At 39.1% G+C, this 25459-nt stretch overlaps 1 protein-coding gene across 1 annotated transcript; it reads right to left on the bottom strand.

The window, feature by feature from the left end:
* Nucleotides 1–305: 305 nt before the first annotated feature.
* On the bottom strand, nt 306–24562 carry USP38 (ubiquitin specific peptidase 38). Its single transcript, XM_064416588.1, has 11 exons — nt 23270–24562; nt 21843–21978; nt 17429–17558; nt 17049–17150; nt 13845–14003; nt 13295–13488; nt 12675–12768; nt 11744–11850; nt 9313–10660; nt 6420–6546; nt 306–2062 (listed from the first exon to the last, which is right to left on the bottom strand). Exons 1-11 carry the CDS (start codon nt 24441–24443, stop codon nt 1977–1979), a joined length of 3657 nt encoding a protein of 1218 aa, XP_064272658.1. The 5' UTR covers nt 24444–24562; the 3' UTR covers nt 306–1976.
* Nucleotides 24563–25459: the final 897 nt, after the last annotated feature.

The following is a 25459-nucleotide window of genomic DNA, read 5'->3' as shown; positions in this document are numbered from 1 at the left end:
CTCACAGGCAGACCAAACTTAATCTGGAGACCACATAAAGGCAGCTATTTCTAATGCCAGAGGGAGCTGTGGGCAGCCAACTCGAGGAGACTCAACTTCAAACTACATATTCTAAGGGCAACCCAAACTTTTCCCTTCCCTTTCACACAGTTCACCACCCAGTAGTACTTCACAGATTATTAACTGGCTTGTTAATTGAGTTTCTTAGGTATTCCTGTAGTCAAGAAAAACAACCAAACCCAAAAGCCTTCTTTCAACTTTTAGTCTGGGGAAACTTGAGGAAAAATATAGAAGAGTTGAAAACAGCTTTTGAGAATCATGTCTTTATTTACAGAAGGCCTGAATGTTTCTGTGCCATAACTTCCATGTTCATTGAGAAAGGCTACATTTTAACCAACTATGATGTCCTTTATTATTTCAACAAATCGAAGTTATTTAATCTTCTTTGAAGATTGAAGTATCACCAATTGAGAAGACAAGTCAGATGAAACACTGTCATAATCACTGCATTGTAAATACACAGCAAATCCAGCTACTTTGTTCTTCAGATAGAGCTGGACCATCAAGAGTTCTCAGATGACTTATTTTCCATGTTTTTGTGTGAGATCCTTCAAGCTGAGATTTACAGGTAAAATAGACAATTAAAAAATCCCAAATCACCATTGTTATATTTTACTAGAACATCTATCGCCTCTCCAGTCAAACACAAGAAAACTTACATACTTTGAGACACCTTTTGAGACATTTAAAAGATGTGTATTTTGATTTCCTTATGCAGCCCAACATATGTACAGTCTTTTTGCCCCATCAATTTTTAAAAAATGATATGAAATCTTATTAAAAATTTATGCCAGTTCACAAGATTTAAGCACAGCCATACTGCAAATATGGTCTCAACTGTAGATCAGTAAAATAAACATCAGGAAAGATAGAGCAAGAAAATTAATTACTTTCTTCTGAGAGGCTGAGTACTAAATATTGCAATTCTTTAGTGAACATTTGAGAAAGGGCAAGTTGGTTCAAAAATGGTACTAATCTTTGAAGCCAAGTACTAACACATCCCTGTGTTTGACAGGGGACATGCCCTCCCCTCCAAACTGGAAAGGCTTTGCATTTCTGCAAACCACTTAAGGCTGACACCTCCTGTTTTGTCATTTAATGCACACTGCAGGAAAACAAACAGCAAAACAGTTCACAGCTCTTGGACCAAATTTTGTAAGAACTCTGAATAAACAGAGATCCAAAACTGAGTCATGCAGCACAGTTAAGGACAACAGTCTATATTCACAGAGTAAAAGAAACTGTCATTAGAAACTGGTCAGTTTTGATACATGTTCCCATCAAGTTAAAACTCTTTCCAAGACTATATCCTAAAGTGGTCTCCAAAGTGAGGTGCATGCACCCCAAGAGACAGCCCATTTGGGTGCAAGAAGAAAACATATTTTGCAAAATTAACAAATGAAATTTTAAGTAATTTAAAAATAGTCTTTATTTCACTTTTCTCTCATACTTTTTCAATTTCTACTCCTGTGTATGTACATAATAAATTAGTATAGTAGTACATATATTATTTATAAATTAATAAATATACATAGTGGGTGCACACGCAAGAGTTTTTAGTGATATGGATGTGCAATCAGAAAGTTTGGAGACCACTGGCCTCAAGGATGCTGTATGATACTACTGCTGCTTGCACAATCACATATCCTGCTGCTGAATTCCCTTTTTTAATGTCAACCTGAAATATGCTCCTCAGCAGCCTACTTTCCACAAGCCTGCTGAGATATTTCTCCTTCAAAATATAAATGGATATAATGGTGCAGTGGAAACTTCTGAAGGATCAGGCTCAGATAACACAAGGCATTGTTGACAAAGTATCCTTTGGTGGAACATGTGCAACTTTTAAATCAGAACAGAGCCGTGCTGTCCTTTCTGCATTTGTCCCATTTCAGTTCAGTACCAGCTCTTCTCCGTCATCACCCACTGTCCCTCTTTCCCGTGTTGTCTTTTGATGTGTCTGTTGAAGCACTTTTACACCCAATTCCTAAAAATATTATCTGCACTGGGGAAAAAAAAAAGAAGAGCAACAAGAAATGTGTATCCTGAATCCACATTCCTATCTAGAATTTTGCAGATTAAGAAGATATTCAATTTTAAATAAGGAGGGGTGCATATTGTATTAAACACCATTAATCCGTGTTTCAGTCTGGGTTGTTTTGGTTGTTGTGCCTTTGACTTGGATGCTTTAATTCAAGCAAAAGCAGAATTCAAGCAAAAGTGAATTGTGTGTGTGCATTGCAACACAAAAGCTTGTCTGGTGAGACAGTGCTACACTACACCCCACAGGCAGAGCTTCTGTCAGACACAACCCAGCCTGCACCACACTTGGCTCTCTGTCACATTTGACCCCACACCTCTGGATTTAACAACACATTACTCATAGCTCTGAATTCAGATTTAGGTAGACCTATGATGACTGGCTGCAGGGAACATTAAAGCCTTCAAGATTGTGTATTCTGATCTCATTTACATAACAGATCATTTGCTCACCCTTTGAAAATGTCCAATAATTTCCATTTGATTACAGCCTACTGAAGATACCAAGTGCTACAACTCATTACATCTCATTGTAGGTTGTTACCCAGGGAAATCACCCTTGTGTTAGAAACTGAGCACATTTCTTCAGATCACAACTCCTCCAAGCTTCCACTTGCCATGATTTGGAAATTTTTATGCTTCATTCCCCTACATCAGAAACCAACATCACCCAAAATTGAGCAGTTAACTTTTGTTGTTATGTCACAATTTAATATTCTCTTTATTTACCCTCAAATCTTTAAGCCTTAAAAACAAAACTGGCAATGAGGCAAGACAGGAAACCCAAGAAAAGAGCAAAACTCTAGGAAGAGACTGGAGAGGACCTCTGGTTTATCAGGTCTAGTTGCCTACTATTCAGACACCACTTTGCATTTAATTTCTTTCATAGCCATAGCTCGCTCTTCCTTCAAAGCAAGGCTCTGCCCAGAAGGCTGTTCCAGAATTAGGAACTTTGTTTCTAATCTAAATTTTATTTACAGAAAGTTTATACCCACTTGATTTTGTATCAACACTCTCATCTCCCAGAGCTTTTGCCCTTTGCTTGTCACTTGTATAGAAAAAGTGTTCGGATTCAATGAACAAACTTATTGCTAGAGATTAAAAAAAATAATAAATTAAGGCTTACCCATTAAATTAAACTTCCAGAGCATAGAGAAGGTAAAATATTTAACTTTCCAAAGAAGGGAACACAGGAAAAAAAAGGAAAAAAAAAGAAAAACAGCTAGCCAGAAAGTGTGATTTGTTCAGTTATTCAAAGAAGCCTCTTCTCATCCTGGATAAATGGGCTCACAGACATTGTAATCACTTGTTACAGGGGAGACTGTTCACAGTAATCCACTGTGATGCTCCACATGAAAAAAACTATAAAAAATTAACAGCACAAAAGAAAGTTAATACAACTCCAGTGACCATGAAAACAAAGACCAAATCACAGTGTCTTGGTAGAAGCAAATACGATTTTAAGACACACCACCCTTGAGTGGTACAACTGTGTCTCTTTCATGAAAGTAAACAACAAAAACCCCAAAGCTTCTGAAATGGTCTTATGCATTTTGTATCTTTCTATTGATTCAACTTAATAAACTTGCTAAGAATGGAGCCAAAAAGGTAAATAAATCATCCAGCATTCATTCACAAGCAAAAGAAATCAAAGTACATTTTTCTTTCACGTCCAGAAGATAGTGGCATGCAACACCATTACTGTAAACAATAAAAAAGGTGCACATTTCAAAGTGTGAAATAATTCTTCACTCCCACTAGGTTTACTGAAACCTTCCAAGTTGGGTATCTATGACTCACCAGCCTAGGACAGCTGTCAAGTCAGCAAGCAGACTTATGAAAAGGTAACCTGAATTTTAAAGTCTACTTTTAAAACCCCAAGCAAATGCATTGACAGGAGTCAACAAGGTGAAAGAAAGGAGTTATTTTCAGTTTCAGACATCCATCATTTTGCACCTAAGCAGATTCAACCTGATTTGCATTATTCTCGTGTAAATTTTCCATATTTAACACCTAATTTAGAATAGGCAAAAAGGGTGTAGAAAGCCTTCTAAGATCTCATGAAATAAATATAGTTCAACAGGTATACAAAAGACATACTGCATATTACTTTTAGGTAGGCTGCATAATTTGTATTTTTACTGTAAGAACATAAAAACAAAACTGACCTTTACAAAATTATGATTTCATATAAAGTAAAACCACTTGCCCCTGCTTCTACTTACTAGTAGTTGAAAATGAACAGTAAATTGATACAGAGACAAAATATTCCCAAGATAATGCAATGAGTAGACAGCTTTTTAGTGTGTCCACAATCTGGGAGACAAAAGCCAAATTAACCTGTCTTATAAAACATTTTCAAGCCAAAGCAAACTGGCAGAGAAGCCTAAAAGAAAATAAAGAACCCTCTTGGACTCAGTTACAGAATTTCAAAGCAAAGTGAACTTTCAAAAAAAACCTCATCCAAATGCAATGAAATGAGAATGTTCCTCATGCTGGTCTCAAAACATTCCATGTTTCTGTGGCTGAGCCCCTGGTTCAGAGACCTACCACTGAGATAGCAATGAAAAGAGTAGGCCAAAGCCAAGGTATCACAAACTGTCACAAGAAAGCTTGGATTAAAAAAAAAAAAAATCAAAGTGAGCTGCTCTAGCTTTCTTGAGTATAACATCTGAATGTATAGTAAATCACATAGTTTAGTGATAACAGAAAAATAGCTTGCAAGCCAAATTACCTTTCAGACTCAACTCCATATATTTAAAATCATATGAACAAGACTTAATTCTCTCAACATATCTTAGGCTTTTTTTAAAGCATTTTCAAAGAAATTTGCTTATTTTTATACAGTTATTCTAAAACTTCTGCATGCTTTTTAGGGACACACTTGTCACCTAACAGAGTACAAAAACACAGCAAAAACAGTGCAGAATTTTGTAAAAAATATTTTAAATAAATTTACACTTCACTCTAAAATTACTCAAGAATTAATCACTGGGTTCAACAGTCTAAGTCCTTTACTTCTGTTATCCTCATTGCACATCAAAATCAAAGTTGCTATTTCTGTCAAGCCTCAAAGGAGTGGATCCTCAGCCTCTGCTTGCCTAGGAGCCATCAAACACTGCTCCTTAGGCAGAATAATTGTGGGCTCCTGCAGACAATAAAAAAAATAATCCTGAACTCACCAGAAAGTTCCCACTACCAGCAAAACCCAAAGGCAAAACTTCAAAAGACTCTTATAAGCCAAGATCCTCAGCAAAGACCAAAAGAGGCAGATTTTCTGTGATTTCACGAACATCGCTCCATTTTTATGACCAGTTTTTTCTCAGCAGTACAGGCCATGAACATTACAGATCACTAGGTATGTATATTTTTTAATCGAAAAATAAAGGGCAATATTTACTGCATTTCAAACTAACAGATTTTAACTTCTGTAAACTTAGAAGCTTTCTATAAATGTCTTGATTTCTAATGCTGACAAAAAAATTGACTACTAAGACATTTTTCTCATCTTCTGCAGCCTCAGAGAGTTTAAGTTACAGTACTGCAAGGCACATACAGAATCTCTTCCTTTCCAATACTCAGCAGATATATTCCCTGAAATAATTTTAAAATCCTCAAAACAATTAGAAATGCTACTGAGTTAAGAATTTCTATTTAAAAACATCGCTCCTACACAACATGCACTTTTTTGGATGACAAGGTAGCAAATACTTATAATTTTTTTCTTTTCATTTACACTGGAAATGGACTGAATAATTTTTAACCTGGAAAGTACTGTATCATGTCACATTTAAGTTATTGCCTTCATTACAAATTGCATCATCTCTGAAAATCCACATAGGTATTGTATTTGAACAAGCAGTGGGTGAGACTACAGATGCAGTTTAGCCCATCTGAAAATGGCTTTTCACATAAAGCAATACCATCAGAGTAAAAAAGTGAACTTTCTTCATTCAGTGTATGAGGACAAGAGAAACTGATGTAAGTACATTTTGTTCAGTTTAATGCAACGTTATTAGCATTTACTAAAAAAAAATAATCTTAATTTTCTGGTTTTTGGGCAAGTGTATCTTACTATGAAAGCAACTGAACTTTTAAGAGGTAGGTTTTTTCCATTATGCAATTATTTATTTCAAATAGAACATAACCAAAAAACCACTAATATTTGCTTTTGGACAAGGATCAAGTCTCAAAGCCTGGTACAACTCCGACAGAGTTCAGTATTTTATTTGTCCTCAGCAGTACTAGGCTGCCTTGGAACCAGTGTATTCCAGGTTGTCTTCATAGTCAAAAGACCAATCTACCAACAGTACTGAACCCACCCCCTCCTCCTCCACCCGCGGGCCCACAACTTCCTGGGGGATCATTGTCATCAAATCCATTGGGTCGGAAAGAGCAAGAGGCCGAGGCAGCTTGAAGTGCTTGAGTTCGAGCACTAAGCTCTTGTTCCTGAAATGAAAGAATAAAGACAATTAAAAAAAAAACCCCCACAATCTCATGCCCTTGAAATAGCTTTTAAAACAGCATCACTAATTTCTAGTGAACAGCTATGCTGAACTTTCAAGTTGAACATCCACAGCCAACCTAAGATGTACAATTTCACTGACTGTCAGTAAGTGTAAGTGAAACAAAATTAAATCCATCTGAGTTCACGCTAAAATTGTATTTTATAGCAATATGGGATGTCACCAAAAAATGAGACTGCTGATGAGAAGCTAACAAAACAGATTTTGATACATGTTTCATATCAATTTTCATCCTAGGAATTTTCATATACTCTTGGTTGCAAAGTCAAAAGGTAAAACCTTTATATCAGTGTTCATTACTTTAAAGACATTTCTTCATTCCACTCCACAGAGTGGAATGTTACAACTGCATAGAGTAACAATACACTCCAATAAAAGCCAAAGGATGGACAAGCTCTCTAGTTTCCATTCACTGCAGCTTTTCAGCTTTCAATTATTATTGCTATGGTGTTACAATGTAGCAAGTCTCTGCAACTCTCTAGCACTTCCTAAAAATCAGAGTTACCTGCCGGAAATGTACCCGCACGAGTGGAAGGAACATGAAAGCTCTGCTGCCTACCAGCTGCTTTTTCAGCTGAATGCTCCTGAGGCTTCTTAAGACATCTAAGAAGGGGATGAGCACACGCTTTTCCCTCATTAGACATATCATGCACTGTTTCGTCTCTGGCCAACTAGTTCAATAAACCCTGCAGCAATTTTCTGTCTTTAGTATACCTTTCTCAAACTGGCCAATAACTTCAAAAACTGAGGGAGAGAAGGCAGATGTTGGCTCTGGAAGGCTAACAGGAAAAGACAGTGGACCTGGCAACAAACTGAAATTATTCCAATGCTAAGGCTCATACTGACAGCTGCCTTCACATGACACTTCATCACCACACACCTCCCTAAAGTCAATGCGAGCAAACTTTAGAACAGGGTTTCAGTAACTACAGGGGTCACCTTCAGTTCTCCCTGACTGTATTATACTACCATGAAACCACTAAACTGAAGTGTTGTCCAAATACTTTCACAGATGCCAGAAGTAGACCTTGCAAATTTAAATTATTTTGCCTTTTTCAAAAACACAGCCTAAGTTTGAAACTACTGTACACTACTAAGGACTGAAATGTATACTCATTTTCAAAATTAAGATATTTGGAGGACAGTGTCTACACAGATGTGCTGGCCATACTCCTGAAGACAGTATTATGCTATCTCCAGCAATATGGGGAGTTGCAAGTATCTGGCTAACTCTATGACACACCAAAAACTATGTACATTTACTTGGAATAACAAGGAAATATAAAAAACTACTAGTACCAGAAATCAACCATAGATTTTGATTTAAATAGCAGACTCTGCATAAATAGCCTGTTTGGTTCAAAAAACTACACCACCAAACCGTTTACCTTATAGCACTGGCATTTTTACAAGCAACAGCCTTATTTCTAAAATCATTTAATGTTTTCAGGCTGTTATATTTATCCCCACAAGTACTACATTAGGTAAGTAAAACTTGATAGTCAATCAGTTTTCTGGACTCAGAATAATGCAGAGCATCCCCTCTTGCATTTATTCACAGTAAAGGTTTTAAAATTTGTTTTAAATAGAGTGGGAGCTACCCATTGCAGGTTTAGTTATTTATACTGAAAACATCTTCATTTGCCATGTGGTAAACAGATATGCACTAGCAAAAAAAAAAGCAGTAAGATACAGAATTTTTTTTGAACATACCTTCTGAAAATTAAAGGCTTTCTCAGGACAGAAAAATATATTCTTAACTTAGCTGGAAAACATTAATTTTGAATTCTGAACCAACAGTGAACTATGGCATCTTAGAATAATCTAAATTCAGTGAATCACGGTATTTACAATAATTTCAGAAAAACAATAACCAAGCACTGGTAATGAGCCTCAATTAAAATGAGAAAAGGTCAGGAGCTCAGAAACTCTGAGATTAATAAAACACTACAAAAAAGTTCAATTTACCTAGTTATTCTAATTTGAGTTAGCCTAGAGCCCTTATAGGACAAAGAGCACACAGTGAAACATACTTTTACTCCTAGAACATCAAAAGAAAGCAGCAATGCTCCAAGAAAAACATACTGAAGTGTGGAGAACACTGGAGTTTTTTAACAGCAAACAAAAAGGCTGCCACAGCTAGGTGAAGTTCTCAGAACACAGGGAGTGTGCTGCTGGAAGCACTGGTCCCAGAGAGGACATGGCATAGGCAGCAAAGGGAAAATGGAATCCAGTCCCCCACATTTGGTCATTGTTTTAGTTGTTCCAGCATTTGAGTAAGCACAGTTTTGTAAGTCAAACTTCACTACAAATGAAAATGCACTAGTAAAAACACCACTTAGAAGTTTTTAAGTAAACTTAAGCCACTCTTGTAATTTCCTAAAGGCAATGAAAAGTTTGAAACTGTTTGAAGCCTCTCCCATATGGAATGACAAGTGGTTAAAAGATGCTGTACAAGCATCTCCACTCAAAGTTTAAACTGAAATGAGTTTATGCCATTTTCCTTGACATTTCCCATCTAACAGTGACAAACTTACTACAAAACCTGTCCAGTAACACCAAGATGAAGCCAGACTGGTGATTTGTAAGGTTAATATAGCAGAATACTTAAAAGCTACCTTGTTCTTTCCTTTAGATCGCCTCTTGTGAGGCTTAAGGAGACACCCTTTACACAAAATTTCCATCTTACCTGCAAGTACAGTTTGTTATCTTTTGTAATTGCATCCATGAGGTCTTTTTGTAGAGGAGGGTCTCCATTTACCCAGAGGCCATTTGCTGGATTGGTGTTGAAGCCACAGGTGCTGTTCTGTTTTTTGTAAAACAGAACATAAGCAGTGTCCTTTGGAAATCTACTGGTGATTTTCTGGACTGACTGAAATGAGGTAAATGTCACTCTGCTGTCATTGAACAGAAACCATTCTCTTGGCATCTCAGCGTCCAGCTCATTTTCTACAACAGTACAAGGACTCTCCTCTGTAAACAACTTATCCTGAGGAGAAACTAAAGAAAGAGCTGTAGACTGGTGGCAGAGTCCCGAAGACCCTGACCCAGTAACATTTCTAGCATATGAATAATAATGTCCACTTTCAGAGGATACACCAGAATGCACCACCACAGAGCTCAACACATAGGGCACCAATTGTGGGCAGATCACTTCATCAGCACCAGAGGGCTTCAGTTTTTTAGCAAGGTTTTCTCCAGTATCAGAAATCTCCACACCAACAGACCAGCCTCCCGAAACGACGGCTAAAGGGGATGTTGCTCTTTTCACTGGCAGTTCCAATACAAGTGGTAGAGAAACATTGTCCAAGATTTTGCGCCTTATGTGACACTTTGGATCATATGAAAATCTCAAAAGAGTGAGAATGAGGTATTCAGGTTCCTCAATGATTTGCATAGTTTTTTCAGCATTCTGTAGAGAGGCACACTTTTCACAATAATATTTGTTGTCTCCACTAAGGATCTCAGGTGCCAGAAAATAATTGAGTAAGTCTGTAACTGACAGGGTATTTTTACCTACTAGACTCTGAGACATATCCCCATTATTTTCAACTTTGAGTTCAGAAATTGTGGTATTCTCAGAGCTTGGCTCACTAGAAACATCTTCTATGGTTCCTTCATTCATTATTGTGTCACATCCATGATTTACTTCCAAATTACTGAGAGGTGTTTCTGCAACAGGACTGGTTGCTGAAGTATTACTTTGCACCATGTAGTCATCTTTCACTTCAGAATGTTCTATGCATTTTGGGTCAACATTCTCCAAGGAAGTTGGGGGACAGAAAGCCAAAGAGAGATCTGTAAAAGCTTCTTCCTTTTGAGACATACTTTTGCAGTTCAAACAGCATATGTTAGTCTTCAATTTTCCTCCAAACATCTTCTCTATCAGCGTTCTTTCTTCACTTTCCATACAAGATGCTTCAGTAAATCCTTGTGTTTTATGGGCAGTTTCTTGTGCCTGGGACTTGTCAGTCGTAATACTTGCAGAACTCTTGGCTGAAGACAATGCTTTCAAAGTTCTCTCTTCTTCATGCAACCTGAAGACAAAGAAAAATAAATCCAACTGTGCTATTTTCCAAATATTGCCACACTATTTCAGATTTTTTTTTCAGTTAAAAAATACAGATGGTTAAGTTGTTAAAGTATCTTACAGTAAAAAAATCTGTTATTTTTTATAAAAGGAAGCTGAAGCAGAGTTCTGCAAATGAGTACGAGTGGCACAAATGCATTTATTGTGGATATCATTACATAGAACACAAGGGCTATATTGAAAGAACTAGCAAATATTAAAGAAACCTAACAATGTTTTTATTATTTACCATTACGTTGTGTTAATAAATCAGCCCTTGAGTTGACTGGGCCTGTATGACAGACTTTGTAAGAGAAAAAGTAACTATTTGTCTATGGCCAAACTATTTCCAAATAAAATGTCAGAATTCTGCAGCCAGGAAAGTTCTACAGTAAGAAAATCCAAACTAAAAGAGGAACCCAAAACACAGGGGGGCAAAAAAGAGAGAACACTATTTCACTATTGAGATAAATTTCTCCAGAAGCAGAAAGTGTCTTAAAGTAATATTACTTAAGCCCCATTTAGCAAGCCAAAAATAAAGAGGGTTATTTATTTAATTATTTTAAATAATGAAATAAATTTAAATAAAATATTATTTATTTAGTTATTTAATTTCGTTATTACTGATTTATCTCTGCCACAGTTAATTTGCTTGCTTAATTAACTGATTATAAAGACACGTACATCTCTTTGTGACTTATGCACCCTGTATGAAATACAGCTGTCTCCACCAACATGAAATTCCAGAAGCACAACTAAACTGCTTTCACCAACTACATTAATTTAACAACAGGACCACAACTTGAACATAACACCCATGTTTAGATTTATCAAAATGGCACACTGTTACCACCATAACCTGTTCTCAATTATGGGGATTCAAGATGGCATCCAGACTTTACTAGAGACTAAACCAGACAAAGACAGGAATGAGGTTGAAAATTCCTGATCCCCACTCACGCATTGGAACTGTTACACAACTGCTCCTAAGAGTTCAACATTAAATGGTAAGGTTGTAGATTAATTCCCATTAATGGCACCATAACCATACCTGTCTAGCAGGAATCTGAGATATTCCGAACAATCCTGCTGGGATCGAGGAGTGAACCATGGCGGTCTGGAAGCTTCAAAGAAAATTGTAGGAGCATATGCCTCCCTCTGTTCAAGTGAGAGAACAGGCAAGGTAACACAGGAACAACTTAGAAAGTTGGTTATATAATTTTGATATTAACAGCTGAACTATGGACTACATTATCGCAGAGTAGCTGAATGAAACACAAGGTACACAAACATTTAAACAGCTTAATCATATGAAGGGAGAGCCATTAATTTTGTAGCAAATCACCTCTAGTACAAAGATAAAAATAGCTTATTCTGCTGGCAAATATTAATGTTTACTGAGTACAAGCCAGGTATTATAGCAGCTACCATTCTTGCTGGTGAATTAAAAAACTTGTTTGCTTTCTTCAGAACACCAGCACTTCATAAGTACCCACTTATTTTGAAGCTGATCCAGCCTCATTCTCTTCAGAAGTTTATTGCTATTATTCAAAGAAGTGTCTTGTGCCTTTCCACAATTAGCAAAATGTTTTGAACAGCTAATGATGTTCACATTAGAATTTGAACTACAATAAAATTTAGTGTAAATATCAATGAAGGTCACAGTTTACTCTAGAAGGACAGATAAAATCAGCTTGTATATCAACTCAGGTCTTACTTGGATTTTTTCATTCTCGTTTCTCAAAGAAAACCTATCACTACCTATTAATAGAGACAACAAAATACCAACATATTCCACCTAGAGAAACATGTATTTCTTAAGTACATCCACACCATCTGAGCATTTGAAGGCAGACTGATTCCCATACAAAACTATATTTACATTTGAAATATTCAGGACTCCTCCCATGGCATCATGCTTGTTTCTCAGTTTTGGTATATGGATCTAAGCTTGAAGAAAAGCAGATGAAAAACCAACATACCTGGGTATGGGCCAAAAATGCAAAAAGATGCTGTAATTTTCTCATTAGGGAATTACAGCCATTTAGATTCAGAGATAAAACATGTCTTCTGAAACTGAAATGAAAGGGAGAGACATCAGTTTCCTTGCTAGACTTCTAACAATGCAGTTATCATTCCAGCTCAGATAATTACTTCAAATTGAAAGCAGAACACAACACTTCCCTTTAATACTGGTATGCAGATATAAAATTACTGTATGGTAAGAATTAACACTGCAAAATACCCAAGTCTTTAAAATTTAAATGTGTAGGAATGGGATACAGATAGATTTTTAATTCCCTTCCAGATTATAACAAAAGCATCACCAAAATTTTTTACAATACAGTAGTGAGTGAGCAAGGACAGTGAGGGAAAAAGGACTTGTCTTTTGACACTAGGCAGAAGGATCAGGATTTTTAGTGGCTAAAATTTCAGTTTCCAGAGCTGAACTTGAACAAAGCAATCAATAACTGAGTGCAAAATAAACCCGCTCAGCTCTAGCAAGGTGAGAGACCCCAGGACATGTTACTATTGTGTGAAAATCAAGAATGCAGTAACTACAAGAATTATTGCCATGAAACAAGCTGTTAGAAGCACTTACTCTGTAGCCATAAAAAGTGCCTGAATAACACTGTTCATGTAGCAAGTATTTCCTAGATTTATTAGGCCTGTCTTCCCAGTTTCAGATTTTCCAGAAGGTCTAGATAAACAAGATGGCAAAGAACTGGATTGAGAAGTCCAGGCACTCTGATTGAGGATCAACTTAATCTTCTCTTCAGTGGGTTTGGGCATATCCTGCAAGAGAAACAATTAACATGCTTAATAGGTTTCTTTATTTGTTTCTGCAATGGGTCTTGCCATTCAGCAGTATTCTATCTTCCCCTGCTCCCCAGCTCTCCTTCAAGTTCTTGCTGCTGTCCCTGAGAGCCTAGGAGATACAAGACCCCCCACCCGTGTTCCCTTCCCTCCCTGCAACCTTCTTCTTCAAAGTTTTACATTTATTTTATATTTCAAACACAGGATTGACATGAGATTATGTGGTTAGCTCTTTTCTCCATGTGGAAGCTCTAAAGAATTTGGATCTGTGGAACTACAGCTTCACATCTGGGAGAACAAAAAAACATTCCATGCTCTTAACATTCCTGATGTACCTTAATAGCTTCCAGAATGGGTTCATAGAGCTCAGGAAAACCTGAATAATGATACATCATACAGTGTATCAACTCAGTCAACTGCATCAAAAAGGCTGTGCTGGAAGGCAAGCCATCTCTTTTGAAGGAGTGAACCAAACCGACCACATGTGGGACAATCTGAATGAGAAAAAGAAACAAAAAAAGTGTTAACTGCATTTTTTCATTGTTTTTTTTCTTCTACAAAATACTTCATTAAACTTCCTTGGTTTATACATGCCAAATGACAGGGGATCTTTTGTTATTAAATATGAAGTGGTTGAGAAACAATAACTTGAAAAACAAACATTATTCTTTACACATGACAATTTTCAAGCAGCACAATGAATTATTCAATGCTCTCTTTAGCTCACATAGCAAGTTTTAAAAGGAACATTATGAACTTAAAAGGTGCATGCTAAGGTTTTAAACAGTCAAGTGTCCAAAAGTACTCATCTTATTAAGGATATTAACTGCAAACATTTTGCTTTTGTGCCACTAAGATGGGACTTAGGTGGGACAGTGTGTCAGATTGAATGTCTCCATTCTAATATTAGCTTTGCTTCCAAGTAATCTGCTGTCATCCTCTGGTTTGGGTTGTGTGCCCAAGGACATCTAAGCTTTTGTACAACAGTTACTCTGTGAAAATGCTGTTCTGTTTTCCTAACACTTTGTGCTGTCACAGCTGGGACACTGCAATAGCCTGGATGTGCTGAGTGCCTAAAATCAACTACATGCAATAAACTCTCCATTTCTCAGGGGTATTTCCTACTGAAATGTGTAAAATTTACTAATGTGTAAAAGATACTAACAGTTTAGTATCTTGTTCTGATTTCACAGACATGTTTTTTAAAACAAACCTGTAAGTTTTCCTTTAACAGAATCTAATGCTTGGGCTGACGAGCCAATGAATACATTTGTGCTATTCCTACAAGAAGGAAACTGGTCCATAGCTCCACCTAGTGAGGCAGCTCAGCTCCATAAACCACAACCACGTCATTTACTACAAGCTGAAAGTTTACCACAGCTACAGTAATCTATCTGAGACTTAGTTCAGATTCAGGAACACTTTAAATTGGGTCAGATTAGAATCAGAAATGTTTACTTCATCTCCTTCCTCTTCTTCAGCACAGCTCTCTACTTTTAAATGTGGGAGACATTGGCCTTAAGACATCAAGTAGAAGTTTACATCAAAGCAATTTACAAAGAGCAGGGACTTCTCATTGCGAACCAAAGTATTTCAGACTCCTTTGCCAGTTTCCAAGTGATTAAGATTGATTAACTGTTAAAAAACTTGATAGAATAATTTCTCATCATTAATTACTACCAAACAATTTGTAAGCTAAAGGCATAAAATACAGAAGAGGAATCATAAGAATATAGGAATCTGAGGAAGGTATACCAATTACAAGAACTCATATAGTTCAAAACACCAAAGTAAAAAGGGCTAGGTGCAAAATACAGATTTGTCACTTTTTCAAATATTGGTTATTCTCTGGGTATAAAAAATATTTTTACATCTTTGATAAATCTTGCTCTTTAGGTAAGCAAGATATCCACTGTTTAAAAATAAAAACACAAAGATGAAGTGTTTGCTGTATCACAAGTCAATACTGAAAGCTTTTGCAATGAAAAATTTCCATCTTACACTTTATAAATGTGGGTACACAGCAATGAGAAAGCAACTACTGAGCTCCAAGAAGGAGCTTTGTATCAAGGAGATCTGAGATATGATAATTCTGAACAAAGCACATGGGAAGAACAGAAAAAGGATAGGTTTTCAATTCTATCAAAGAGTCAAATTCTGCAGGTTGGATAATACTGAAAGTTACACCTTGAATACACACAAAATTCTCTTCTGGCTTGAGGTTGCATTAAACTTTTATATATCAGTAGATGTTTGATGATCATAAGTTCCACATCATAAGTACAAGACTGCTTCTGCTACAAAAATATCAAACTAATTTATGCTAATGGTGCTCAAGGGTAAGGAGAGGGAATGTAATTTCAGATGCATTATCAAGTAAATTCATTTCTATTTATCAAATGTGCATTTGACACTTTCATAATCAGAGCATTTGTTATTAAAAAAGTAAACAAGCACTTAAAGTGAAGGAAGATATTACAGAATATTAAATGGTAGTAGCACAAGAAAATGATAGTGAAGAAAATTGTTTAAAATGGAGGAAAAATGGTCAAGAAACCTTACAGGGAGGTATTTATGCAGTACAATATGCAGCCTCCAATAGAAATTTTCTTTGGTAAATCAAATTCCTCTTTCTAGAACAGGCTATCTTACATTTTACATTTTTCTAATGTTTTGTCTCTCTCAGGAAAAAAGAAGCAAGACAGAAAAATATATGAAATATTTATGTTTTGAACATATTCAAAGCTTTTAATTGTAACTGAAATTTCTATCCTAAGACAAGATCAGGGCAGTGGAGAAACTTCAGAGATCTCTTGTTAAACACCAGTGTAATGGACATAAGGCAATTATTCCGACATTAAACAAAGGGCTTGAAATCCCTTCAGAGCCTTAGGAACAGCTTAGAAACAATGTGCCAGGCTGCTACTATTAAATCTCAGATATTTCTCCTAAACTTTAAGCTGAACACCAAGTGTGGGAACACCTTGCTGTAATAACACAGTCACTGTCACGCCCTCCTATCTATGGCCTTAACGAATGGATTGCATTTTGAAAAGGGGTCATTAAAAATGGTGACCTTTAATTCGCTCATAAACATTGACACAGACAGCACAGCTTTCTGGAAGTTGAGTACTTCTTGGTCTCATGAGCCTGTTCAGGCTGACCAGGTTACATACAGAACAGATTATCCCTGTTACCTGTTTTCCCCAAACAGCTGTCCTCAAAAACCTACTTGCAGCCCGACTTTATCAGCTAATTTCACATACACAAAATGGATTTCCAGAAGCACACAGCCAAAACGTGGTGCCCAGATACTCCTGCCGGAAATAGGCACATACAAGGAAGGACAATGCTTGTTTCCAGTTATATATGAAGTGGTTGAATTTGGAAGCTAAAAAGCCTCCCTGTAACCACAGGAACCTGATTCTAGGACCTTCCAACAGACAAAACCCAAGCACATCAATTCTGATGCTCTTTACACCCATTTCAGAAATCACACAGTGAGTGACATTTCAAAGCACTGAAAAACAGTAACTCACCAAATGAAAAGCTTCTGGAGAATGCTGGAAACTAAGTAACATGTGGGAAAGGACAGCAAGGGCACCAGGCCTCACTAGAGGAAACCAAAGTCGATTAAAGACCTAAAAAAACCCACATTTATTTCAGTGAATCTGCAAAGTAAAATTTCAGTAAACACAAAAACAAATCTTCAAACACACAGCCACATGAAATAGAAAAAAATCATTACATGCTTTACATTTACATATATATTTTACATATATCATACATATACATTTACATCATATTTGCAGAGGAAGAAGATACTGTATGTTACAATAAAAAGGATGCTACAAAGTTGCACAGCTGGTAGCAATTCCTTTCCCTGTCCCTCAGTTTTGAATGCTTTTTTCCAACATACCAATTCGATCTTAAGTAGAGTGACATCAATGAGGATGGTAAATTTCTGGACTGCAGCCAATCCTTTCAGCAGTGCAATCACCCATGTTTCCACGTGCTGAGCCAGAGGCCAGGACAGCCAGTCAATCATTCTGCAAGGCAACAGGAGAACAAAAAATATAAGAAAACCAATATGCCACTAACTTTAATCTCCACAAAAAAGATACTCTATATTAGCTTGCAACATACTTATGCAATAAGACTCACAATAAGTAACGTAGGAAAGTTGGGCAAGTGGTAAATTAATTTTGATTCTATCTCAAGTCATTTAACTCTGAAATTAATAATGATTTATTTAATACATTTGAAATAAATATGCATCCCCAAAAATACCTTATCATAAAAAAGTCAATATTTTGTATTGCTTCTTTTTTGTCTAGAAAATGCACTCTGATGTTATAGACATTGAGCTAACATATGGCAAAAACTTACAGCTGAAAAAGTGCCTGTACCTGGTTACGTCCCCTCTAACACCTTTTACTCCAAAGCAGACCAAAACTGCCTACTAAGTAAGACTCTACAACTTACAGCCACACTCCTGGAAGCCAACCCAAACACTCTAAATTAATGGTAAAATCTAGTCATTTTAAATACATTGAGCAGTCTGGGGTCTGCATACATCTCAAAAGGGAGCATTTTGCTTGAGCTAAGAAAAAAAGTGAAGGAACCTCCTGTGCCTAGAACATACAGTGAAATATCAGGAGCAGAAAACAGAGGTATTTTAAATTAATAGTCAGTTTATACTGATCCTTAAGGCAGACAAGCAGATGTGTTGAAACAATTCTAAGACAGACAATATTGCAAGGGAGTGCCAGCTAAAACATGAAATCTAGGCTTTGTTCTTCTGAGATTTTACTTGGCAATAGTTTGAATTTTCTTTCACTATCCATAAGATTCCTTTCTTCAAACAAGACGAGGCAGCACTAATTAGGTGGAAGAAAAAACTTTCTACCATGAGTGGACAGCTATTGAGACAAGTTATAATGTATATATCTTAGAATCTGCACATATAAAGTTAAGAGGTTTCTCTAAAAGAAGGGATCTTTAGAACTCTCTTTTTAACAAACAAGCACAAATCTTACCAAGTTTCTTCCCTATTACCATAAAAAAAAAGGGGGAAAAAAACATGGCAACATCCTAATCAGTGCTCTGAATTTACACAAAGCTCTCATTTCCTCAAGGTGTTGAATTCAAACATGTTTATCCTGAGCAACCTTTCCATATATCCTCTAAAATAGAGAATCAAAAACACAGGCCCAAACTGTTTTTGTTTGCTAAGAAATAACTTTAACCTAAAAAAAAACTCCTCACAACTCATAAACCAATCATCTTCAAATCTTCCCCTCCTTGATTGTAGGCCTGATATTTTTCAGCAGAAACATCTGCTGAATTTAAACCTAATGACAATATTTTCTTATCTGTTTAGACAAGTATCCTGTAGAGCCCTACATCAGAACCACTATTCTAAAACATCTGACTGTTAATCTGAGAGTTAATGATTTTGAGAGCAGAAACAAAAGCCAGAAGAGGAGACAGAAGTGAAGTTGCAGACCTGCTTGAGACTGTCCCAAAAAGCATCACATCTTAGATCTCGTAGGTGAAGATCAGGTACTTTGGTTGCATTTACTTGGCTTCTGCTCTGTTTCAATCAATGAGAGCATTTTTAAGCAGACACTAGTATGGGCCATGATGATCATGAATATAAACAGAGGATGCTTTTTTGGGTTTGACTAGATTAAGAGAACCTTAAAAGCCTCAAGAGGTCCCTGTGCTTCATACCACCCTAAAATCAGCAGGTCTTTTACCCATATATGTGCCTAGTAAGGACAGTATTTTTGATATCTTTGAATAGAAAAAAAAATTACTTGTGCAACCTCAGACAAACTTCCTTCACAAAATATCTTCTTTACCACATCAAAGAATCTGGCAGCTCAGTCGTGAGTCCCTCAGATTAGGAAAAAAACCCCCAAAATAGCAACAGAAGATCCTCAGACTACCTGTTACCCCCAATAACTTACAAGTCTTTTACAGAATTTTACATTTTTTCCCAACAGGACAGAGCACCTGGCTACATCTGGAGTTCTTATTAGCAAAATTTTCAATTTCTCTCAGCAAAGATACTTGGGTTGAAGTACAAAGAAGCATTATACTTGTCAGGATGCAGAGTACAGCCAGTTCATTTCCTCCCAGAGTTATGAATTAGACTTTTAAAGTACCCATATATCCTCAATGAGATTCAACAATTTTCTGCTTTTCCTTACTGATGCTTCAGGTAAGGTTTCATGAGACAGCTGAATCAATCAGAAACAGCTCAAGCCAAATTCTAACATGATCTTGTGTCTAATGTACCACCCACTCTGAACAAACTAAATTTATGAGTTTGTTAAATACAAATTATTTACTATTCTGTGCTGAACTTTAGAAAAGACTGCAGTGCCACAGATGTTATACTTGGGAAGTGACAACAAGGTCTCTAATTTACAGTCACCAAAAGCTCTGCTAACTCTCATCAGACCTTGTTGTGCCTGGAGTTCTTCATCTCCTGGGAATGCTACAAGCCTGATGAGTGCACAGTCATTTGGTGCTTCAGACATTCCAGCTGCATTAACCTCTTAACAATTGGTTCACTAAGCCAGAAAAGAATAATAACTGCAAAGGGTTTCCAGAGGTAGAAAAAGAAACTGGATGCAGTGGTGACATGAGGTTCCATGGAACCAACAAGATTCCATGGAACAAAACTAGAGGCTCTTAAGAGAGAGTATTACCTCAAGGAATGAACAAAGTAAGTAAGATTATCCTTCCTTTTCAAAAACAAGAGAAAAACTCACCCATTACATGGCTGGTACCCAAAAAAAGAGCATTTATTTGATAATAACAGCTCCTACTGTAACCAAAGCTCAGTACTGCATTACTTCCCTAAGCAGAGGGACACAGTGAAGCCGTTCTCAAGCTCCAGTTATATGATTACAGTGTCTTGATGCAGCAATGCAACATAAATGTTATAACTACACTAACTTGAAAATTAATCACCAGCATGTTACTGGCAAATTAGCAGCATGACCAAATCCTTAATTTCTCAGCTCTGACCTTTAGACTCGGAACACAGTTTTGATGAAATCTCTTCAGTCAAGGAGATTCTCTTGAAGTCCCTAAACAATATGTCTTACCCCCAACTGTATTACTAATGCTGCTTCTTTTCATTATGTTTTTGACTGAAATACAGCTTCTCAACTTATTGTAAACACAAGGAATATTTTCAGTGTGAGAAAGCCCACCAAGATATTCAAGTGCTACACTACATGAATGCTTAAGTACTACAGTACACTCAAATGGATGTACTTAAAAGTAATAATATTGCAGACACTGAACTCTTAGTTTAGGGCTTCTTAAATATTATTGTTTAAACAATACAAGTTTTTAATAGTTCCCTTTTTAACTGCATTACCCATTTTCCTATCCTTCAGTGCTCAGTAACAGCTTCTTCAATTGGGTTTAATTGGGTTTCAAAAAAAAAAAAACAACCCAAAAACTTCAAGGTCTTCATCCTTCTATCACTGTCATCTTTCTGCATCCCTATTATTTGCACATCTGAAGATACTAATCACGATTGCAATCTGAATCCCAGTCTGTTTACACTGGTACTCATCTACACCACATTTACTCAAGGTAAGATTACTGACAAACATAATATGCAACTGCTTTTACGTCATTTCTATTTCTGTATCATTCAAAGAACATCCAAAAACCTATAAGGGCTTGAGTGAAAAGGGTAATAGAGGCTGTTCTCTGTGAATCCTTCTAAAAAAATCATTAAGATATCCAAGTAGGAAAAAACCCCTCAAAACTAAGCAGTAAAATTCATTTTGAACCGGCTCCTCTCTTCAGAGCAGGACATGATGGTTAACACCATCACATGAGAATGCTTCTTGGAAAAGCAGAAAGATTCATCTTCTGAAAACAAGGCCTTGCTTCTCAGCTTGACTGTAAACCCTATGAAGTTTCCTACTTACACCACCTTCCATAAGGCAGAAGACCTCAGTTAAGATGCCATGTAAGAGGAACACAGGTGTTTCCTCTCAGTTTCTATTTAACCCTCTTCATCCACCCTGGCAGGGTTGGAGAATGAAGCCACAATAGCAATGAAGGCAGCAACCTTAAACTGAAACCATGCCAGTAACACCCACAGCATCAGATAGATAGATAGATAGATCTCCTTAAATTTTAACATGCCAAAAAGCATGACTTGGAATACCATTTTAAAAGTTATTCTTCATGCTTTGTTTGGTTGTTTTTTTTAATGGAACTTCAGTAACAACTTTAAGAAAGGCAAGATTAAGAAAGAGTCTTTTCTCTCCCTTCACAATTAAATACGTTACCTGCACAGAGCTTGAGTCATACTTGTATCTTTCACATTAGGATCTGTAGTAAGGCTCCTGATGAGTACTGTAATCATCTGCAATGGTATGTGCTGCACAAGACTTGCCAGTGCAACAGAAGGCTCAAACGAAGTGTCTGTAACAATTGAATATTACAATGTAAGGAACTAAAAAGAAAACCTCACAGAAGAAAAAGTAAGCTTCTTGTTCTACCCTACAGCCTCACCATAGTTTAAAAGTGACAATAAATCTATCCTATATCTTGCATTCTATTATCACAAACCAACCCAAAATTAGAACACATCAGTGAATTAAGGACAATGAACAGCAGCGAATTACGAACTCCATTAGTTCATTTCATAGCCGTGCCACAAAGTGACAATCTGCCAACTACTTCCTCCTCCACTCTAACAGAATTGAGAAGTAGGTGTTGTAATTTTCTAAAAAGAAGTACCACAAATTGTTTATTATACTTCATATTAAGCCTAGGAATTTAGTGCAGCAGGTACTCCCCACATCCTATCTCAACAATTCTCTTCAAACCATACCACTTATGGCAAAATGCAATGTCAAATTTCCCAGGTGCCTCAACAGCAAAGGCACTTTGCAATGGGAACTGTTATAGTACTTCACTGATTTCAGAAGTCAGAAAGGACCTATTTACAATCACATTTCCATTACTCAGGCACTGGATGCTTCCTAAAATTTTATACATATTACTTATACATATTTATAAATCCTGATTTGTTAAACAGTTCCAAGGAGCAACAAGAAGGAGCAGCTTTTCATCGAATCACATAACTGTGTTGGAAGGGACCTCTGGAGACCACGTAGCCCAACCCCTCTGCCAAGGCAGGCTCACGTGGAGCAGGTAACACACGAACACACCCAAGTGGGGTCTCCCTCTCTCCAGAAAGGGAGACTCCACGACCTCCGTGCGCAGCCTGTTCCAGTGCTCCACCACCCTCAATCTAAACAAGTTCTTCATGTTAAGGTGAAACTTATGGTTTAAGTTTACGGCCTTTGCCCATTGTCATGTTGCTGGGCACCACCAAAGAGTCTGACACCAATTTCTTGGCAAGAGCCTTTGAGATATTTATATGAGTTTTACTATCGATATTTTAAATCTTCCTTAATAGGGCACCCAAAACCTCATTTCGGTATATGATTTAAAGCACTTCGTGACACAACACAATCCTGCTCTGCAGCAAAATAAATCAGTATTCCCCCTCTAGCTTTTGGGGGGTGGGCAGGAAATAAAAAATAAAAAAGGATTTGCTTTCTCGACAGTCAGAAGTTGCATTTTAGTATCTGGGTGACAAAGCAGTGGTTACCAGGTGATGCCTGCAGAGCGCCCACCGCCTGCGCTAAAGCTTCTCCCATTTGAATAACCTACGCCCCCGTTACTCCGCGCCGCTCCCGCTCACCCGCGGCGGAGATGACAGCGAACAGCTCCTGCAGCGAGGGCAGCAGCGTGTCGGGCTCGGCCTTCCAGACGCTCCGGAGCAGCGCGCTGACCTGCGTTACCTGCGACACGTAGAGGCGCAGCTCGGCCTCGCGGGTGCCCTGGCTCTGGAAGTGGGCGATGCTGCGCACCAGCTGCTGGCAGAAGGCGAGCGAGAGCTTCCTGCCGCGGGGCAGGCACTGCGGGAAGTCGCCCAGCAGCTGGCAGAGGCGGGCGCAGAGCGGCGGCGCCGGCCGCTCGCACACCAGCCGCAGCGCCTCCACCTGCAGCAGCTCGAAGAGCTCCAGCACCGACGGGCAGCTCATGATGAGCCGCAGCCCCGCCTGGATGTAGTCGAGGATGGCGGGGTCGCGGTTGCTCAGCTCGCCGTAGCCTCGCTGCAGGAGGCCGAGGACGAGCCCGCGGTTGAAGAACGCCTCGAACTCGGCGCGGTGGAAGCGGCCGTAGGCGTCCAGCACCTGCCGCCCCACCTGCCGCTGGAAGGGGTCGGGGCCCTGCAGCACCAGCCGGGTGCCCAGCGCGAACATGGCGCGGCACTGCGCCTGGCTCAGCGGCGTCTCGGCCGACTCCACCACGCGCCGCACGATCACCCGCTTCAGCGGCAGCGGGTGCGAGGAGCTCACCAGCCCCTCCAGGATCTTGTCCATGGCTCCGGGCGCATCGGCCGAGCGGCGGCGGCGGCGGGCCAGACCAGGCCTCGCAGGGGGCCGCCGCCGCCGCCGCCTCCCCGCGGCCCTCTCGCCGCCCTGCCGCGCAATGCCGCCGCTCCCCCCACGACCCCCGCGGCTGCGGGCGGCGGCGGCGGCCCCGCTCCCCGGCGGCCCCGGCAGACGCGGCCGAGCTCCCGAGCCGACCCGGAAGCGCAGCCCCGCGAGCGGGAAGCCGGTCCGGCGGGGGCGAAGGAGCATCGCGCAGGCGCCGGCTGTGCCGCGGCACGCCCCGCCCCCCGCGCTGCCCGCGGCCAATGGCGAGCGAGGGCGGGGCGGGGCGGGGCCGGCCGTGAGGGGACGGCAGGAATGGCGCGGCGGGAAGGGCCGGGAATGACTGCATGGCAGGGGTTGGGGTACCGGGAGCGGCGCCGAGAGGCCGGGGAATTTAGAGTCGGCCCGGGTGGGTCCCCTGTCCCCCGCGTACATGACGTCCCGCCTGCTCCGTCCTCTGTCACGGAGGCGCTCTGGCGCATGAGGCGATGGCCGCCCTGCGTGTACAGTCCGTAAGCTGCTCCTGGGGTGTGTGTTTATTGCTTCAGTGTACCGCTCATCCTTGCTGTAGTTATTGCTCGTGTTTAGATGCCCGGTGCGGGTGTGCTGGTGACCAGCGGCACTTCTTCAGAGAAGCCTTTGCTCTTTGGCAGCGCTCTAACCGAGTGGCAGTTCGTGCCGACACACACGTGCTTGCTGTTCCCATCCTTATTTAAGGATCCTTCATTTCTGACCCGGTTTACCTCCAGTTTCCAACAATCAAATCTTGTTACTTTGCATTTTTATACCACAATACATTTTGAGAATAAGTGAAAAAGAGCAAGTTCTGCAAATTACAAAGACTGAATATTATCATACACCCATGGAATAAGGGAACGCTTTGGCTTGGAAGGGATGTCAAAGGTTACCTAGTTCCAGTCCCTCCTACCATGGGCAAGGATGGCACTCAGTACATCACCTTTCTCAGAGCTCCATCCACTTCTGTTAGCTCTTTGTGAGCTAGGTAACAAGAAAGGTCACAAATTGAATTAAGACCATCATTGCCAGTAAAATAACTGGAGGCCAAACTCCACTTGCTCAAATGAAATCCTTTAGGCTAGCTCGCTGTGGCATAAGCTGGGCAAAGCCTTCTTGATTTGCTGTTTCTCAATAAATCTTCATGCTATGTGGTTGAGCAATACCTGCAATTCAGCATCAGGAGAGTATGGGAAATGAGCCTAATTAATCCCTGCTAGTATTTAAAGTGGAACAGGTGCAGAATCTGAGCTGGAGCTTAGGCTGACAACAGATACCATTGATTTTAGAGTAAGAAAAAGACCCACAAACTCTCCAGGGAGAGCTGTGAGATACTACAGCCGTCAAACAACAAAACACAAAACTGAGAAGTTCAGAGATGGCCTGAAAATTGAGTGCCCTGTTGATAAAATATTTCAATTGCTCAGTTAAACAGC

This window comes from Passer domesticus, chromosome 4 (assembly GCF_036417665.1).
Source record: "Passer domesticus isolate bPasDom1 chromosome 4, bPasDom1.hap1, whole genome shotgun sequence".
Classification (NCBI taxonomy): Eukaryota; Metazoa; Chordata; class Aves; order Passeriformes; family Passeridae; genus Passer; species Passer domesticus.
The sequence above is the reverse complement of the archived record's forward strand: the minus strand, read 5'-3'. Positions and strand labels throughout refer to the sequence as shown.

Coding starts and splice junctions, on each gene's coding strand:
- USP38 (XM_064416588.1), bottom strand. CDS start 24,443: ATGTACGCGGGGGACAGGGGACCCACCCGGGCCGACTCTAAATTCCCC. Junction 17,151..17,428: donor CTCTACTTAAGATCGAATTG/GTATGTTGGAAA, acceptor GGGTTTTTTTAG/GTCTTTAATCGACTTTGGTT. Junction 10,661..11,743: donor CTCAGATTCCTGCTAGACAG/GTATGGTTATGG, acceptor CTTTGTCTTCAG/GTTGCATGAAGAAGAGAGAA.